General features: G+C 43.0%; 1 protein-coding gene across 1 annotated transcript in view; it reads left to right on the forward strand.

Annotated features, from left to right (window-relative positions):
• LOC146970081 (neuropilin-1a-like) overlaps positions 1-20,633 on the forward strand; it is a 105,065-nt gene that overhangs the window by 19,317 nt on the left and 65,115 nt on the right. Inside the window, exons 3-4 of the mRNA XM_085803922.1 lie at positions 9,339-9,520; positions 20,290-20,517. Of these exons, the coding sequence (XP_085660048.1) occupies positions 9,339-9,520; positions 20,290-20,517 (410 nt within the window). The remainder of the gene's footprint in view (positions 1-9,338; positions 9,521-20,289; positions 20,518-20,633) is intronic.

Raw genomic sequence — 20,633 nt, forward strand, 5'->3', positions numbered from 1 at the left:
TAGCTCAGGAGGAATGTGGGACTGTGAGAAAATTCCCCCTCCGTCTGGATGCGATTTGTTTTAAGTGGTAATCTGCCACATCCTCATTTGTTTCAGACTTGGCAGCTCGATGGTCGGAGCTGTCGGAGCGCTGTCGGAGCGCTGCGGTCGGAGCGCTGCGGGCGGAGCGCTGCGGTCGGAGCGCTGCGGGCGGAGCGCTGGGCTCTGGCTGGATTATAAGGCATTTACTTACTCATCAATCTGTGCGGACGACGCTGTGACGTCTGAATGAAGGAGAGAGTTTGTTTGTTCGGCCATGTTGGAAACTAAACATGTTTGAGATGAAGCTTTCCTGCTGCTACTTGAAAGGTCAAGTCAGGGTCAAGAGTGTGGGTTTTTATCTGAGAGGGTCAGGGGTTGTTGGCGTCATCTCAATCATCTAGCTCACTTATTCCGGAGCTTTCTACTGTATCGTCCTGTCTTCATCAGCACCGCTTGGTAATTTTTTTAAATTTCTCCGTTATTTCAGCTCCAACTCCTCATCCGGCCATCTCACTCATGTTTAGCTCCAGCATCTTCATTAATTGAGTTAATCTTCAACATTTCCATTAAAGTTTGTGATCTACACATTACAATATATACAGATGCATATAGATGAATGAAGTTATATGGAGAGGACCTAAAAAACCCTGTAAATATTAAGGGAGGCCCTGCAAAACGACATTATCGCAATATTATTGTAATATTCTGCACTATATTGTGATTTATTGGCTTTTTTCACCTGCAAATAAAAACTTTGTTAACATCTGTTTTTTTCTAATAAGATAAACTTCTTAGTCTGTTCAAATAAATACTCAGCGTGCGTATATAGATACAACATTTCCATGCAAATTATTGTGATACTACGCCGTATTGATCTTCTACTAAATATAGAGTCCAAACAACCAATCATTTAGTTATGTTGGTTATGGTATGGTCAAAGAGCCTGAGAGGCAAAACTCAGGGCAGATTAAGGTGAAAATGAAGGTGTCGTAGCTTTATCTGCATTTTTTCATAAAGTCAGAGCTTCCTTCACGAGGATTATTGTAGCTGCACAGGGGAGAACAGTTTATAAAGAGTAAAATAAAACTCGCTTCAAGTAGAAGATGTTAAACCGTGAGCTGCACAGTATCAATCTGCACCCGCAGGAGAAGATTGTCAAAACAGCATCGCTACATCTCCTGGGCTGGAGGAGGTTTTTTATATCAGCCAGTGATATGAAGTTGCACAACCCACAAAAACATTTTTTTTTTATTCTATTTATCTTAAATTGTTCCAGATTTCCAGTTTCACCATCTCCTCCTCATGAAGACATTTCTTTTAAAAACACGCTCCGACCTTCCCTTGAACTTCCTGCCGCTGGTTCACTTATTAATCTTGACATTTTCCTACATGTGTGCTCTCACTGTTCTGTAGGAAGTGCCAGTTTAATAGCAAAAAAAAAAAAAAAAGGTAATTTAAACATCTGCTCCCCCCTCTCTCCCACCCCCAGATGGAATGGCAACTGTTTTTGCCCTTGAGCAAGGCATTCGCTACGGACAGCTGCATTGGAAGGGCATAAATAGCCGGTGTGGTTAATGAGTGATGTGAGGGCACGGAGCAGAGAGAGCAGAGAGGCTGCAGGGCCGAGACTCACAGACTCACAGACTCTCCTTCCTTAACTAGAGTGTGAAGAGACAGACCCGCTTCATTAAATGGGCCCTGTCTCAGTAAACACAGACTGCCTGCAGGACTGGCTGCTGCCTGCGCTGACTGACTGAACGAGTGGAGCCATCTGCATGCACACACACACACACAGGGCCGTTGTCTAGGGGAGAAAGGTGATGATAACTCTAGGGGCCCAGCGCCCAGTGGGGCCCATAAAAAACCCCAGTAGTCTAATCTTTGTATGACTGATTTATTCTGCGTAAGACCCTGACTAATACTCATAGTACACTGTAAAAACTCAACATCTTTCCAAGAATATTTGTCTTATTTCTTGTCCAAATGTCTCATTTCTAGTCCAAACTAATCTCTTTCCACTTAAAATAAGACTCATTACCTAAAAATTAACTTGTTTTTAGATCATTTTCACTTAAATCCACAATAGATAGAAAAATCTGCCAGTGAAAGTAAGTTTTTTGTGCTTGTAATAAGGAAGAGAAACTTGCTCCACTATCAGATTTTCTCTACTTATTCCAAGTGAAAATCTGCTTGAAAGAAGTAAAAAGTGTCTAAAAACAAGCTACTTTTAATATGATGTGTCTTATTTTAAGTAGAATGAGATTTGTTTTGACTAGAAATGACATTTTGACTAGAAATAAGACAAATATTCTTGCTAAGATACTTGAGTTTTTGCAGTGTAATGCTGCATTAGCATCAAAACAAAGAAGGCTAAATAAAAAACAATAATACATACGTAGTCTAAGAAAAAAAAAGGAAAAGTTAGGGGGAGGGGCCCACTTTAGTATTCTTTAAGGGGGCCCAGAATTCCTAGCAAAGGCCCTGCACACACACACACACACACACACACACACACCTCCCTCCCTATGGCTCCTATTTTATGAGCCTGGGTAAGACACGGCAGGACGGGGGGGGGGGGACAAGGTGGGAGTTTGATGCTACAAATAAATCTGCCATCACCTAAGCATCACTGTTGTTGGCACGGAGACTTTTACTGGTGAGCACAGTTTACTGTCTGTCCACACATGATGAAGAAGAAGAAGATGGAGAGAAAAATAAGAGTCAGAGAGAAAGAACAGATTGTTTTTTTCTCTTTCTGTTGTTGTTGTTGTTTTACACCTCCGGCTCCAACACCTCGATTTAAACATGGAGAACGTTGTTGATGCCCTGAGCTGCAGCGCCGCACATACACAGTGTAAACACATGTGTGTGTGTGTGTGTGTGTGTGTGTGTTTGACGGTGCAGAAACTTGATATTGGTTTTTAAATGTGTTTATTTTTCTTAATTTGATATTTGTTGCAGTAACATGGAAGTTGATGTTAGCAAAGTAAATGACTCTGGTTGTGTTAGTTTTACAGCCTGAGGAGTGAGTTTAGTAGGACTGCGATTCTAAAGAGGAACCTGCTGCTGCTGCTGGTGGATTTTGAATCTATTGATTATTGTTCAGCCCCTTTTTTTTAATCTTATTGCTGGTTTCTGCTAGAAGTAAAACTTTTTCAAACGTTAAACCAGTGGTTCCCAACCGTTGTTGGCCTGTGACCCTGTTTTGACACCACAAACTTCTGGCGACCCGTCAATTAAGATGCGCCAGCTCAGATATTTTTATATGCTGCATTTTATTTGAACTCGATTAGAAAGTAGGGGTAAAGAATACAGTTGAAGATTGTGTGTGGTGTTTTTAATCATAATTTTAAAAGGTATAATAATCAGTTAAAAAAATGTTTTTATCAGTAATTTTTTTTATTCAATTTCAGGCGACCCCATTTGAATACAGGCGACCTCACGTGGGGTCCCGACCCCAAGGTTGAAAAACACTGCGTTAAACCTTGACAGAAGAAGGTTTCTCTTGTTTCTCTTCTCCTGTTGACAAGCGAGTGAGCAGAGAGAGGAGAATGTGAGAGAATTGTATTGAAATAACATTTTTAAAAAAATACTCGGAGATGTCAAAAAGGAAGTATCAGGAATCTGAAAATAGCACCAGAAGTTTGTTTACATCCCACGATAATTTGATTGGTTTGGATTTTTAACAAATGAAATCTACTCAGGACACTTTCGCGCAAGATTTCGTCGCCGATTTGCTCACTCGCTGTATGTCAGGATGTGGTGTAAATGATGTAAGAAAACATCCATTTAAAAACTAAAGATTTAGATTTTATATATAGAAATGAGCTTTAACTGGACGAAACCTCTCTTTAACAGTGTTCAGGGGCTTTATGGTCGATACAGGCATGAAACATCACCAGGATAACACTCAGACATACAGAACAGAAGTCTTATCTTGTCTCGGCCGTATAGTGACCGAAACGTCTACAGTAAGTGTCTGATGTCTGCAGGAGATGCAGCCAGAGGGGGAAGAAAACTAAACTTTCCCATGGAGGGTCTCTTTGAAAACCCACCAGCTAACGAACTCTCCATCTGAGCGGTAATTCTGTTAGCCACGAGGAAATTCATCAGTCAACAGTTGGATCCTTTGAGTCTCGTCTCGGTCCAAACCTGCAGCTGAAGCTTCTGTGGGAAATAATAATATTACAGTACAGTAGGTTTTTCGTTTTTCTTTTTTCTTTGTCATCTCTGGTTCAGCTGTAGCGAATACATTAAACCGAGTCCGTCCGGTCTGTATTTGTGGAGCATCTGTAAGAGAAGAGAAGGGTCTCATTAGACATACATTCCTCACATTCCTACCTGAGAGCTGCTGCTGCTGCTGCTGCTGCTGACCAGCGCTGATACTCTACACCGGCCTCCCTCCTCAGGGAAACCTCTCTATTCTCCTGCCTAGAGAGGTCAGAGGTGGCCTCAGCCCCCCCCCCCCCCATCAACCCCCCCACCCACCCACCCAGAAGCTGCTATGGATTTTCTGTCTCTTGCTCAAGGACACCATCAGCTGATGTGTCCGTGCTCCTCCACGTTTTTCCCTCCACCCGTCTGCAGCTTTCAGTCCAGTTGCACCAGTTGCAGCCCAGTTGTTGTTTCTGCAGCTGGAAGCAGCGACAGGAAGAGGTTCCTCAGCTCCTTGTATCGTATTACAGCTTCTGTATAATGTGATTTATTTGTGTAGCTCGTATCAAAACAGTTGCAAAGTGCTTTCACGCAGCACAGGAGTAATAAAAGACATATGTCTCCAAGGTAAAAAATGTCAGATATGTTAAGAAAAAAAACCCAAAATACGCTCAAAACCAGTGAGAAAAAGTTTTATTCTAATAAAACTAATAAACATCAAGTCTTTGTAGTAGTAGTAAACCTTTATTTTACCAGGCAAGAATTGCTAAGAATACATTCTTATTAAGGCAACGGCCTGGTAGGAGGTGAAATACCTACTACACTTTACAGAGCTCACACTTGTTCACATTGAACTGATTTAGAAACTTTACTTATAAAAATTAAGTCATGTTGGGGCAATTCTAACGATATAAAGACGACTTATTGAAAATAAACTGGAATTACATCAACAACACATAAATGCTCCAGAACTACTAAGTTATTACTTTAACTTTTCATTCCTGAGTTACAGTAGCTGAACTCATGGGAACGAGACGTTTGAGTCATGTTAAGTTATTTTATTAAGATGTAGCGCACCGGTTTTTACAGTGTAGGGTAGTGATGTTGTTGCCGTGGCGTCGGAGGAGCAGCAGCGTCTGTACCGAGCTCAGATCTTCTTGTGTTTTCTCTCATCCTCTCGGTCTGAAGCCGTCGGCCGCCTCAGATGTTATCCGTGGGGAATCTCCACGGTGATGATCCGAGCCGCTCCGATAACATCACACACAGCGACCCTGTTTACACACAGACCGACAGCACACAGCGCCGGTTTGTCGTCTTCACTCTGGAGTTATCTCGTGATAAAAAGGTTTAATTTTGCCACAGTTCAGTTTCTCCCTCCACCCTCACCCAGCCTCCTCCTCCTCCTCCTCCTCCTCCTCCTCCTCTTCTTTTTCTGCTGCTGCTTCACATTTAATTCTTACATTTCCCAGTTAAGTTTTTAACAAGCCCCTGGATATCGACCCTGAACTGGAAGCACTCGGCTGTGGCAGCAAGTGTTTTATAACAGAGTGAAAACGCAGCGTGTTTCTGTTCCTGCTTTGAATTCTGGGCTTTTGAGATGAGATGACATCAGAGGGAGAGGCGGCGGCGCTGAGCTTTTCTTGTGTGATGGTTGGTTGATCATCAATATGTAGACATTTACACTTTTCCACTGGAAGTTGAAGCTATACTTCCTGTTCAGTGTGGCTCTAAAACTGGAAGCTGAGACTCCAGGAGTCACAGTATTAATCTGTGGGGTCGTGACCTTTGTTTATAAAACAATCTGAAGTAGAATTGCAACAATTAATCGAACAATAATCGATTATTAAATCACCTATTTTGATAATCGAATAACCGGTTTGGGTAGTTTTTTAAAGAAAAAAAGTCAAAATTCTCTGATTTCAGCTTCTTAAATGTGAATATTACTTAATATTATTAATATTTCTTTGTTCCTTTATGACAATAAACTGAGTCTCTCTTTGGTTTGTGGACAAAACAAGACATTTGAGGACGTTGTCTGGTGGTTTGGGAAACACTGATTGACATTTTTAACATTTTATTGACCAAACAACCAATCAATTAATCGTTTATATAATTGACAGATTAAGGCCCTTTCACACCGGAGACGTATTTTTCGCGCGAATAATTCGCGCATCAATATTTTTTTTCGAACCCCGGTTTTCATCACGGGTCCTTTCACACCGACCGCGATTGTGTCGCGGCGAAAATGCGACATAATTTTTTTTCGTCGTGCGGTCGATTTTTCCGAGCTTTCGCCCCGCGAATAAACGCATCAACCAATCATGTGCCGTGAAAAGGAGGTAGGTCACATCCCTCACGTCAGAACACAGACAGCTGTTTCCCATAACAGACGGTGGCCGCACAGTCTCTCACAGGAAAAATAAGTTGTTCACCGTCTTTGCTCTGATCTCTGCCAGTCAGCCTCCACCTGCCGTCTCTCTGGGCACGTACACGCACGCACACACACACACACACACACACACACACACACACACGCACACACACACACACACACACACACACGGACATGCGGGCGCATGGACACGTGCTTGGCCGCTAATGTAAACAATAAATAACCTGTGTCTCGGAGGAGAGAGGAAGAGGAGGAGAAGAGAGGAGGAGGAGAAGGAGAGGAAGAGGAGGAGGAGGGGGGTAAGTGGAAAGAGGAGAGGAGGAGGAGAAATAGCAATAGTGTGTTCATATCAGATATTGATCAGTGGACAGTGAGCTGCTGCTGCTGTGTTGAGTGAAGTTGGTAACAAGACAACAGCGGCATAACGTAGCGAATACATGAGGGATAATTAACAGATTAAAGACATGACGTGGAGGCGAAGAACCAGCCGTCGCAAAGCGAAACTTTGGAATTTAATTGTCGCATCTGTCGCATATTCGCGTCGCCGCCGGTGTGAATGGTTTTGATGCGAAATATTTGGCCGCGAATATTTCGCAATTTCGTGTCGTTTATTCGTTACGTCCGCGGTGTGAAAGGGCCTTTAATCGATAATGAAAATAATGGTTAGTTGCAGCCCTACTCTGAAGCCAAATGAGCTGCTCTGACGTCAACTGTGAGGAAAGATTTGTCTCATGCGGTGCAGGTCAGAGTTCATACGTGTGTGTTGGAGTCAGTCAGGAGTGGATTTTGCACGGATGCACATCAGGAGGAGAACGGGTCGTAAAAAGGTTTCGGGGACTTTGATGCAGTTGAAACGTTGAACTGAGAGACAGTTTGACGACGTGTCAGCGTTGCAGCGTCGGTCTGAGGTCACCTGGCTTCTCTGCATGTTGTTGGCTCACGTGCACTTCAATGTGTGACATAAACAAACTAACAGCCTCTTGAAAATGCACTTGGACTCATGTAAACACACTGCAGACGCACACTGCTGAGTACAAACAAACACACACACACACTTGAGATGTTGTGGAGCGGACAGTGGGAGGACAGAGGAGGTGTCGCTCGCCTGGTTGAAGGATGAGGCCGCTGTCCGAACACACACACACACACACACACACTGACTGATGAAGACTTTCAGTGGCTCAGTTGGATCTCTTGTGCGTGCAAACAGCAGAAAACATGAGGTCGTTTTTCAGCTCAGGTATCTCAAACATGAGCTGAACAAACTGAGATTACATCTACTGTACCTTACTGTACATCACGCTGCCTCACGTGCTGATAATCACTATAAATATTGATCTTTTCACCAGGCGAATGCAGCTGTTGCCAATCATTTCAGAGTTTTTTTTCTCCGTGAAATGCTTTTCTGATTTTCTGCTGCAATGGTAAAAAAAAAAATCTTCCATAATTGATTGGAGACAGCTGCCGTGACTCGTGCTGCCACACCTGCATCGAGAAGACAAAACATAACATGGCACAGTCAGCTGACCGCGCTGGTATTTCAGAGGGAAACGCCTCGATTTAGCACAGAATCCAGATGTTATCTTCTTTTACATTCACACTTTACAACAACAACATCCCAGAAAAGATGTGAGCAGCTTTTAACAAACCTCTCTGCAGTAATAGATGATCAAAAAAACCAAACATCTGTCCAGGTCTGAGATATCGAGACCAGATTGTTTATCCTACACTTCCCATAGTGCAACATGACCGTCTCTTTCATCACACTTTCCCCCTGTGCTGTTAATGTGTAACACCGGCTCTCTGTTAAACATCTGTGCTCTTGTAATTGGAGTTTCACGTGTAAAAGGAAAAAAAAAAGAAAAGAAAAAAGAGTAGGATAGCCTACCTGTTTTAAATAGTATCAGCACTAATCAACAGTCGACAGCCCGGAGGAGCCGTGTGAACAGATAAATTAGACTCAGACTCAACAATTACTGGAGCAGATGTTGAGCAGCTGTGAGCAGAGAGCGTCTAATAAAACAAAACAAAAAAAAAACCCAACAGTGCAGAGGGAGCAAACAGAAAACAACTAGCTACTGTATCTTCAAAGGAGGTTAAATGGAAAGCAACTGGACTTAGTTATTTGTCTAGGAAGACGTTTCACCTTCATCAGTTCATGTAGCATCTGACCAGGCTGGGACTGGTCCAACTATCTGGTGTGGAGACTCACTATTTAACCTCTTGTGTGGCCGTTACCAAGGGTGATGATGTCACTGGTTCCCTTTTGTGCTCCGAGTGCCAACGACAGTCGTTTAAATGACTGTCTTTGATGGAAAGTTGGTTTGGACTTCGTTAGTGCCCTATGTTGTTATAACGACAGTCGTTGGAGTCACTTGCCACTTGTGAACAGTGGTTGTTCTTTGAGGCTAGATTGTTGAATCTCCTGGGAAGGGATGAAAGGGCAGCATTGTAAATTGGAGATAGGTGGTGTCTGAGGCCACCTCCCCTGTTGAGGGATGGTTTCTCTACTTTTACATAGATGGCTTCTTTGACTCCTCTTTCAAACCGTACATGAACGTACATGCGTACATGAACTGATGAAGCCTCTTGGATGAAGGTGAAACGTCTTCCTAGACAAATAACTAAGTCCAGTTGCTTTACATTTAACCTCCTTTGAGATACTATGACCTGGGCAAATGAGAGTATGCACCGGCTAGCTACTGTATGAGCTCCAACTCACCTGTGTCTCCTCTTCCTCCTCCTCCTCCTCTTCCTCCTCCTGCTGCAGGTACGACTACGTGGAGGTTTACAACGGCGGCGACGAGAAATCGCCCATGTTGGGGAAGTTCTGCGGGAAGATCGCTCCGTCCCCGATCATCTCCAGCGGCGAAAAGCTCCTCATCAAGTTCGTCTCCGACTACGAGACCCACGGGGCCGGGTTCTCGGTCCGCTACGAGGTCTTCAAGACAGGTGAGCTGAGCCGCCGTGGTCTCATCACACAGCTGCTGCTGCTGGAACAACGGCCCTGTTGGTGTCCAGGGCCGTTGTATAGGGGAGAAAGGTGATGATAACTCTAGGGGCCCAGCGCCCAGTGGGGCCCATAAAAAACCCCAGTAGTCTAATCTTTGTATGACTGATTTATTCTGCGTAAGACCCTGACTAATACTCATAATACACTGTAAAAACTCAACATCTTTCCAAGAATATTTGTCTTATTTCTTGTCCAAATGTCTCATTTCTAGTCAAAACTAATCTCTTTCCACTTAAAGCAGAAGTCAGGTGAATATTTGTGTTAATATAAGTCTTAAATAGTTGTATCTTCCGACAGCAATCACTTCTATAGAGTGTTTGGTCTGAAACACGGGTCTGTCAGTCACTCTGCTCTGCTCTGAGCCCAGGAGAAAACTTTCCTTGTATCCTACAACCTTTATCCAATGAGGAGAGAGAACAGCATAAAGGGGCAGTCCTCTCTGTGTGTGCAGCCAAGGGATGCGCCTGAATGTGGTGACGTAGGGACGAGGGCGGGGACTGCTAACTCCATCTCAGAAAAACGACCGGATCGCTTACTTCTGCTTTAAAATAAGACTCATTGCCTAAAAATTAACTTGTTTTTAGATCATTTTCACTTAAATTCACAATAGATAGAAAAATCTGCCAGTTGTGCTTGTAATAAGGAAGAAAAACTTGCTCCACTATCAGATTTTTTCTACTTATTCCAAGTGAAAATCTGCTTGAAAGAAGTAAAAAGTGTCTAAAAACAAGCTACTTTTAATATGATGAGTCTTATTTTAAGTAGAATGAGATTTGTTTTGACTAGAAATTACATTTTGAGTAGAAATAAGACAAATATTCTTGGTAAGATACTTGAGTTTTTGCAGTGTAATGCTGCATTAGCATCAAAACAAAGAAGGCTAAATAAAAAACAATAATACATACGTAGTCTAAGAAAAAAAAAGGAAAAGTTAGGGGGAGGGGCCCACTTTAGTATTCTTTAAGGGGGCCCAGAATTCATAGCAACGGCCCTGGCTGCCGCTGTTTTCCACAACGTGATGAATCGCCTCATGGAAAACAGCCAATTTAAATTCAATTGTATTGAAGCCGAGTTTTCTACATGAGTCTGGTTTTGTTCTGTAGCTCCTGGATCAGTGTCATGCATCACCTTCGCTGCACGGCCCATGAAAAATAATCTGCAATAAATACTTTTTTACGCCATTTAGACCGTAGACCGGAGTCTCAGGAGAGAGAGGCGGGCGGGTGAAGGGCAGCAGGGAATAATAATAATAATAATAATAATAATAGATGTAAAGAATATGAAATGTTTGCTGTAGCAGCGCTCTGTGACTTCTAGGATTTCATACAACCGGCCTCATCCTTCATTCTTATGATTCATAATAAATCACAACAGATCAGGGAAACGTGCCAACGTGGCTAAAACAGAAAAGGAGCGAGGCGGATGATGTCATTTCATCACGGTGGTGCCGACACCGTCACCTTTCTGTGAGCGGTGAGAGACGCGCTTCAGAAAAATCACAGCAGAAACGACCACATCACACACAGAGACAGGAAGTTATTGTCCTTCAGCCACGATGACACAGTTAAAGGAACTATGCAAGATTTTTTACCGTAATTAAACAGCTTCAGTGTAATTGTGATGGTTAAATGACTTGTTACGGGGAGAACGGAGGCGCTCTGCCTTCAGAAAACCACCTTGTAAGAGCCGAGCCTCCGACACAAACACGCCCTGTAATCTGTAATCTCTTGTTAAAGGGATAGTTCAACATTTTGGCAAATTGGCCCATTGCCGTAACCCCTATAGTCATAGCAGTAGGTTCGTTAACTTTAATTGTCAGTGCAAGCTATTTCTAGAACGGCGGAGCAGAGCCGCGAGCTGCTCAGAGCTACGCTACGGAGGCTCATTATGGGATTTCTTGGTTTCCCTCATCAAACTCATCAAATACACAATCCAACAACTCCACAATAACGCTCTGGTGGACAAGTTGTGAGCTGCACATTCACCACGCTATGAGATAATAACACAACGTTACCACACAGAGTTGTTTTAGAGACAAATACATGCAAAACCGCTGATGCGCGTTCCTGTCGAGGGCAGTTTTTCATCAAGCAGTCTCTGCATTTACCTCTAAAACAACTCCATCTTGTAACATTTCGTTATTATCTCATAGCGTGGTGAATGTGCGTGGCCAATTTGCCAAAATGTTTTAATCTAAGACTTTCTATGCAAACAGCAGAGAAATGATTTACAAATGTTTATTATTCTGATTTTCCAGCTCCTCGTGTTTCACAGTTAGTTTTTTGTCTTAATTAGAAAAATCATCATCCTCTGCAGGTTCAGTGTTGCACTAACCGAGGTATGATGCCATGACTTTCAAAATAAAAGCCCGGTTGAGCCTTCAAGCTACGTGACACTACCCTCTAAACCGAAGTGATTTCTTCACCCAGTGCCCTGAAGTAACATTTCAGAGAATCCACCGGAGTCAGACATGTTTCTAAATCCAGGTCCCAGTGTTGTCCAAGGTTGTCCAAACAGCCCGGCGCTGCAGCCTCTGGTACACTGACCTCCAAGCTGGAGGCCAAGTAAACTCGCAGACCCAGAATTCAATTGGAGCAGCAGCAGATTCCCAGCTGGGGCAGGATGCTAGCAGGACAGACTTACATAAACACAAAACCCTGTCAGGGAGGGAACCTTTTACTCCCGTCGTGTCCTACATTTGTATTTGCTCGTCCCTCCTGGGTCCACTTGAGTAGCCGCCAAAAAACGCCAAGTCTCCTGTGACCACTTCAATTTCCACCAATCAGAGACTGAAGATAAATCAGATTTTTTTTTTTTTTTTAAAAAAGGGGGGAACATGCGTTTTATGTGAGATTCTTCTTTTTTTTTGTTTGCGCCCTAGAGAGCAATAACCATTTACAGAATCACAGGCCCTAGAAATAACAAATCCCCAGGTGGAGTCATGTTGAAGAGTCCCTGCTTTGTACAATGAAAAATGGATAAGACGAGCAGCGCCGCTTTGTACTTAAATGAGGAGTGAAGGAAATAATCCGAGCAGAGTCAGGGGCCCAATTCGCACCGCAGCTCCTCTGGGCTCCGTCTGTTTCTTTAAACTACAAAGTATACGGCCTCCTCCTCTTGTGATACTTTAGTCAAGTCCTGCTTGTATCCACTTTAATTTCAGGGTGCAAAGTGGAAGCCGTGACTGATGAATGACAGGATGTTATTAGAAAGTCAGTGTAATAAATCTTTAAAGTAGGTCAGCGAAGTATCAGCTGCTGCTCCTGAACATTTTTCATTTAGGGATTTTTTTTTTTTTTCCTGAAGATGTAGCTTCCAGGAAGAATTCTGATGATTTATATTTGAGCTTTTGATCTTTAATAAAATGATGTGATTGGGATTCACAGACTGTGGAGGTGTCAGGGTCACCTTGTCAAAAAAAGCAGAGACTTTAGATCGTTTTTTTAAAAGCCGTAATAGTGAGGAAAGTGAATTTTGGATCTAATAAAACCACAATGAATTGTCATTTAAAAAGCCATAAATGTAATTCAAAGATCTTCAAAAGCATATTTTAACATCTTCCACAAGTGGAGCCACTTATACGAGTTACACTGTATTTAAAACCAGCAGCTAATGACCCCAAATTATCTGCAAAGTCTGACTCACCCTTTAAAGTTCACTCTTGAACTGGAACCAGTGGTTAAGTTTAAATAAAAAACACCACAAGGTCCATTTAGAGGACTTTTTCTGGAGCTTTCAGTCACAGTTTCATCAAATTTCATCTGTTCAGGTGACAGTGTTTTGTGTTTTCTGCCGAAAAAAACATTCACTTCGAGACTTAAAGGAGTAGTTCACCAAAAAATGAAAGTCATTAGTGACTCACCCTCATGTTGATGAATACTCTGGAGTAGTTTTTTATTCCTCAAAGTGCATCTGGAGACCCGGGAGGCCGGTTCTTAGTCCAACCACAACTTTATAGTAATAGGGCCCAACACAAACAGGTCCATAAAAGTACACAAAAACCATTTAATATTCCTCCACACTGCTCGTCCGCTGCAATCCAAGTGTCCTGAAGGGAGATAGTCCAGAGTTTACTGGAAACGTCATTTAGGCAAGTCTGGTCGCGTCTGCGTGCATCGCGTTGCGCACCAGGCAAATTCAACACAGGACTGTTTAGGCTGTAAAAATGTCCTAAATGAGGTTGTTTCCAGTAAACTCTGGACTATCTCCCCTCAAGACACTTGGATTGCAGTGGACGAGCAGTGTGGAGGAATATTAAATGGTTTTTGTGTAGTTTTATGGACGTTTTTGTGTCGGGCGCTATACGAACCGGCCTCCCGGGCCTCCAGATGCACTCTGAGGAATAAAGGAGTATTCATCAGCATGAGGGTGAGTCAATAATGACTGAATTTCACACTAAATTGGTGAATTATTCCTTTAATCTGCTGACAAAGATCATGTCAAATAACCAAAAGCTCCAGAAGAGCCACAGCAAATCTGCTCCTGTGACTCTCCTGTGTCGGTGCAGTTGGCAGATGAATGAATGAAGGTGTGTGTGTCATGTGTGTGTTTGTGTTACCAGGTGTGCTGGTGTGAAGCTGCAGGGTCTGAGTGATGCAGTGGATGTCAGGACTGTGTGTGTGTGTCTGTGTGTGTGTGTGTGTGTGTGTGTTTGTGTCACAGCAACAGTTTTCCTGTGTGTTGTTGTTGAGCTCGTCCGGCTACTGTTCAGTGTGCAACAATCAGCCCTATTGTGAGTTTACATACCGTCGATTACCTTCACACACGTCTCTTCTCTTCTCTTCTCTTTTGTTTGTTTTGTGTTGCCATGCATGTGCCTACGTATATCTGTCTGTGTGAGTCAGTGTGTGTGCGTGTGCAACAGACAGGTGTATGGGACCCCAGGCTCATTTAGCTAATGGGCTGTTTGTCCTTGTAGGCAACAGGGGTGACCTGCAGATGAGATGGATGCTCTGGCATAGAAGAGAGGCTTTGAAACTAGGACAGCACGTGTGTGTATCATGTATCAGTGTGTGTGTGTGTGTGTGTGTGTGTGTTGGCCTGAATACGGGTCCTCTCCCCTATAACAAGTTAAAAACAGCACTTGTACTCACTCAGGTAATCCCCCTGCCATGTCGCTGCCTTTTCCTTCTCACCACCACATTTAAAATCCATTCCAGTCGGAGCAGCAGCGTGTTGAGACTCACTCTGCTCTGGTTACAAACAGCTTTACACTCTGCTGAGAGTAGACGTCCTCCCTCTCTTTGTCTCACAGGTACTATATATTTCTGTCTTGCTCTCCTTTGATCTCCTGTTTTTCATTTGCAACTGATAGTTAAGTAGAAAAAAATAAACCTTGAAATAGCAGAGCAACACAATCAAAGTCTCAAACCTGTTTATAGGTTTAAATTTTAAGTGGATTTGCACATTAAGCAAATAAATAAAACATTTAATGCTCAATAAAAGAATAAAAGCGCTGACGGTGATGAGATTAAAACACTCACACGCCCTTGGGTTAAGACGAATTTAACATCAAAGGAGTTATTTCTAGTCGGCTAATGCTGATTGCTAATGCTACCGAGCCAATGTTAGTGCATAAACAGCTGTTTTCACGTCTGGCAGACCGGACGCCACAGTAGCCATATTTGCATGGACACAAATAATGGGAATGAAATTGGAATAAATGCCGATCCGAATAAATTTGTGTCATGTAAACACGTCGATTAGATTGAATTGTAATCTGAAGGAGCTCATTCAGGAAAGAAATTTCTTTCTTTTATGCCGGTCGATTTTCGGATCTAGATCCATGTAAAGGGTTAATCTGATTTGAGTCCTCTGGCTCCTGTTTTATTTAATGTTTTTCAATGAACCGTTGGTGTTCTGCGAGCGTCCTGCTGTGGCCGAAGTATAAACTGTTGTGGCTGCAGCTTAACTAAAGAGTAAACCAGAAACAAAAGCAACGTTTGCAGCACATGATGATGATAAAGATAACAGGCCACGTACAAGAGAGAAGGAGCGACTCGACAGCGTTCGTTTACAGAAGGAAAATCTTCTTCTTCAACTGTTTTCAACAAATTTGACTGGCAGAACTTCACTGAGCACGTCACAGTGAATTTATTCAGATTAACTGGTTGATGCATGTTCACGCACATTTTAATCACATCAATTTATTTGACTGTAGAGAAAATGTAGACGTGGCTAATGACTCGGTATGGGAAAGTGCAGACAGCTACTGTAGCTAGCTAACCTCTTTTTAATCTGTCTTTAGCCTTCTGTATCTGTCTATGTTTATCGACACACGGATCAATCGATGAGCTCGGTGGAGATGGCGTTTGGTCTGTAACGTAGCTCCGCCCACTGGCGACCTCAGACTGCACGTTATTTATAAACCATCACCTCTTCACTGACCTGGAACTATCTTTGCCCCGGCCGGCTCGCTCCTTTTACTGCAGCTTCTCAAAGTAGAAACACACGTCTCAGCGGTTCAGTCGACAGGAGGGGGGATGGATGGGGGTTGGAGGGCGAAGGGGTTTCCATGGCAACTTCAAGCCGAAGTTGATGAAAGATTTGTTGATTTAAGAAAAATGAAAGAAAGAAAGAAAAAAAAAGATGGATGGTCTGAGGATCGGCCAGTGAGAGACGAGAGCAGCGTAGCATGTTGTTTGAGGAAAGTCCACATTCATGTTGGTGACACAATAACACAGTGTAGGTACACACACACGCTTGTATACAGCGATGAACAAAAGCTCAAACACACAGGATTATTATGACACATGTATTTTATTTGGTCTGTGTCTGTTGGAGGCAGTCGGTCAGAAAGACACAGACTTTAGTTTAGTTGTTGACTCTTCAAGAGAAAAACTCTGAGGTTTATTCTTTCACTAACGAGGTGATGACATAAGATAGAAAGCGAGCGGACGTGGTCGAGTCTGGACGCGGGTTTCCATGCTCTGATTACGGTTTCTACTTTATTACATAGTTTGTTTTATCTTCTGTTAGTTCAGTGGTTTGTGTGGACTCGGCATTTAGTTAAATATTTAGTTGCTGGTCTTCAGATCAAAGGCTGCTCTGTCGCTGTAATCCACACTGTACTGAAGATGACTCAGCTGGAGATGACCTACGGTACGGTACGGTACGGTACGGTGGCCCATGAGGGTCAGTTCTCACATTAAAGGAGAGTTCCGGTCATTTTTGACCCATAAATCGTTGTCCTGATGGTCACCCGGTGTTGGTTGGAGCAAAAAACGCGACTAAAATTGATGCAGGCAAACCGGAGTTACACCATGGCTCGACGGCGCTAGCGATAGCAACAACGCTAAAGTAGTAGTAGTTCAACCACAACAAACACTCAGAAAACAATCAGATATCTCTGGTACATGACTCCTTAGAGACACCACTGAACTCATATAGTGTAGAGTAGAAACAGTATAAACTTTGTGTTTTTGCATGGAGCCACTCACCTCAGACAGCCCAACTCTGAAACATCCCAGAAAGACATTACTATCCCATCACAGAGCTCCTGCTCTCCCCGCCACAGAAACACTTTGTCCTTGTTGTGATTTCAATAAACGGCCAAACAGTGCAGTGGTAATGTCCAAAATATCTCCGACCGTTTATTATTGTAAAGAAATCATCACAACAAGGTGATTTAGGGGTCAAAAATGACCGGAATTCTCCTTTAATACATGGAAATTAAAAATAAAAAACACGTGGGCATTGATTTTTACTTTCTAGACATGATATGAACATTAATTTCTGACCTTGACAGGCAGTAGATTTCTCAACCCAGTTTTAAGCAGACCAGCTGTACGCTTCCCACACACACACACACACATGCACACACACATGCGCACACACACAGGAAAGTGTGCCAGCTGAGCATTGAAGCCTGCCTCATCCCTCGCCGCTCATCCTTGCATGTCATTCATCACGTCGCCCTTTTAATGACACCACCTGTGTCAACAGCGTGGGGTCCACTGGAGTCTGTCTGTGTGTGTGTGTGTGTGTGTGTGTGTGTGTGTGTGTGTGTGTGTGTGTGTGTGTGTGTGTGTGTCTGTGTGTGTCTGTCTCTCTCTTCATGTTTCTGTGTGTGCATGTGTGGACTCTTGTTTACAGGCATGTTCAGATAACATGCAGGTCACATCTGGCCTGACATGACACACACACACCCTGGGTGCTGCCTGAGAGGGATGGTTGACCCTCGTCCCTCCCACGGGTGACAGTCAGTCTCCTGTCACAGTCTTAAAACCTCCGTCATGTCCCTTTAACGCGAGTGAGGTGTGAACAGCCACCGACCGACCGGCCGACGGCTGCTGCTTTTAAAACATTTATTTTACGTTCCAAAAGGCGCCGGTGATATAACAGCGGTCGGGTTTCACCAACTGCGTGAAACTTTATTGTCGACAAGGTTTTATTTCTACAATCTAGAGGAGCGTGTGATGTTCACATGGAGTTATATATATATATTTACTATATATAAATGCATCTATAGCAGGTGGGGCTACTCTCTTCTCTTTCTAGACAAAGAAATAACCTGCACAATCTCTCTATGAGTTGTGTAGACACTGCTGCCTTTAAAGGGACTCGTGTTATACAGACAATACCTCACATGAGGAATGGTGAAGCTGCTACAGAGCAACTTTCTCATATTTTACTCTCAAATTGTGAAGAAAATGTAAGAAAAAGTTTGACGTATTAAAGGGGAACTATGCAAGTCTGGTCTCTTTTCCTCTGTGTTGCTAACCCTCCTTCTAGCCATGTGCATTTGTTTTCAACAAAGCCAACGAGAAATCAATCAATAGAGCGGTGGATAATGTTATTTATCATAGAGAGACCCGTGTTTCAGACCAAACACTCGATAGAAGTGATTGCTGTCGGAAGATACAACTATTTAAGACTTAGATTAACACAAATATATCACTTACTTCTGCTTTAAGGTAAAAAAAATCCTACATAGTTCCTCTTTAACATCCTTTTTAAAAAGAAATGTGTCAACCGTTTCTAAGAGTAAAGTCATACAACGTGCTGCCTGTACATGTTCAAACAAACCAGACTTTGCCTGTTGGCGTTGCTTTGTTCATAATCTCACAGAATAACAAGAATCACAACGCTTCAATAACAACGTTGGCATCAGTATAAAAAAAACAAAACAAAACAGAGTTCCTGTGAACACATCACAGCTGACGGCTCCATCGCTGGATGGTGTCGCGTTCAAATGCATGAATGAAAGTGTGATGAATTAAAGGTGTAAAACAACAGCAGACAACAGAGTTTGGGTGGATTTTTTTATTTATTTTTAAAACACCGTTGTGTATTTGAGGATCAGAGTTACAGAGATCAGAGATGGTGTTTGATTAGAAGTGATTACCAGTACTGTAACTGTACACGATGACGAAAATATTTATCTATCCAAGAGGAGCAGGAAGGAATCAGAGCGTCGCGCCTCGGAGCACAACTGGGTCTTAAAGATGAGACTGAAGCAGATGTGGCCGACTGATTGTGTAGCGTGTGTGTATGTGTGTGTGTGCATTTGGATGTTTCTAATGAGCCAATGGGTTTGTCTTTGTTTGTCTGAGTCTGTGTGTGTGTGTGTGTGTGTGTGTGTGTGTGTGGCTGTTTGTTGACCGTGATCAGTCCCTGTAAACAGCCTCTCAGTGTCTGGAACAGTCAATAAATACCAGTCAACCCCCCCCCACAACCCCCACAACCCCCCAGTCACAACACAGACACACAACACAGACACAAGCGGCTCACACAGGGGAGGGGAACCAACCAATCACAGCAGAGCTCGTCTGATTGGACGGGGGGGGTGGGGGGGGGGTGGGGGGATGACACGAGTTTTGTCTCTGTGAAGAAGTCGGAGCTGTAGAAGTGTTTGTGCGTCTGTGTCAAACCGAACAGACACAAACGTTTCTCAGGATGATATTTGAGCGGATAGTGACGTGATGCACTCCAGTGTCAAGTGGTGTTTTCTGTATTTTGTCCATAAATTTCCATAATTCTCGACTCAAATGTGGAATAAATGTAATTTACTTTTGCAATGCAATACTATGTTTCTTGACAGATTTTACACAATTTGTGACATATTATTTAGAAAAAGAAAGCTGTGTTTATAGGTTATATCCTGCCCAGTGTTGCAAATAAAGAAATAAAGAAGAAAAAACCTATTCCAATTTAATGAAGAACATATATTTTTTATAAGCACACTTAAATCCAGCATACGTGGATTCCTTTTTTTTATTTTTTATCATTCTTATGTGGTTACACGATTTGACATTTTCAGGGGCATTCAGTCTTACTTTTGTTAAAAAAAAAAAAAAGGGTTCAAATGACAAAACCAACATGAAAACTAAATGTACATTTTTACCAAATCTGATCCATGCTTTAAAAACAATTTATTAAGATATTTCTGAATTTCTCATTTTACCAACTCTTATTTGTCATTGACCCATTTATCTAAAAAAGTTTTTATTCTTTTGTATCGTATCTGTTCGACCTTGAAGTCTGTGCTGGGAAATGTCAAAGTATCATCGATGTCTCTTTGTGTAATAACAGAAAAAGACACGTTAAAGGGAGGTCGTATTCACGGTGACAGATATGTTATGACCCCTTCACTGACCTCTAATCCCCCGAGAGTTCACACCTCTGTCCGTGTAGAGATCAGTCACTTTGTCCAAACTCTTCCTGACACTTTAAAAACTCACCTCTGTCTCCTCTTCTCCTTCTCCAGGTCCAGAATGTTCCAGGAACTTCACGACTCCCCGGGGCCTCATCAAGACGCCGGGCTTCCCCGAGAAGTACCCCAACAACCTGGAGTGCACCTTCATGATCTTCGCCCCCAAGATGTCGGAGATCGTGGTGGAGTTCGACAGCTTCGACATGGAGCCCGACACCACGCCGCCGCCGGGCGCTCTCTGCCGATACGACTGGCTGGAGATCTGGGACGGCTTCCCAGCAGGTGAGGAGCAGGGCCGTCGCTATGAATTCTGGGCCCCCTTAAAGAATACTAAAGTGGGCCCCTCCCCCTGACTTTTCCTTTTTTTTTCTTAGACTACGTATGTATTGTTGTTTTTT

This window comes from Trachurus japonicus, chromosome 17 (genome assembly GCF_045865225.1).
Source record: "Trachurus japonicus isolate A0001 chromosome 17, Traja_1.0".
In the NCBI taxonomy this organism is placed as follows: domain Eukaryota; kingdom Metazoa; phylum Chordata; class Actinopteri; order Carangiformes; family Carangidae; genus Trachurus; species Trachurus japonicus.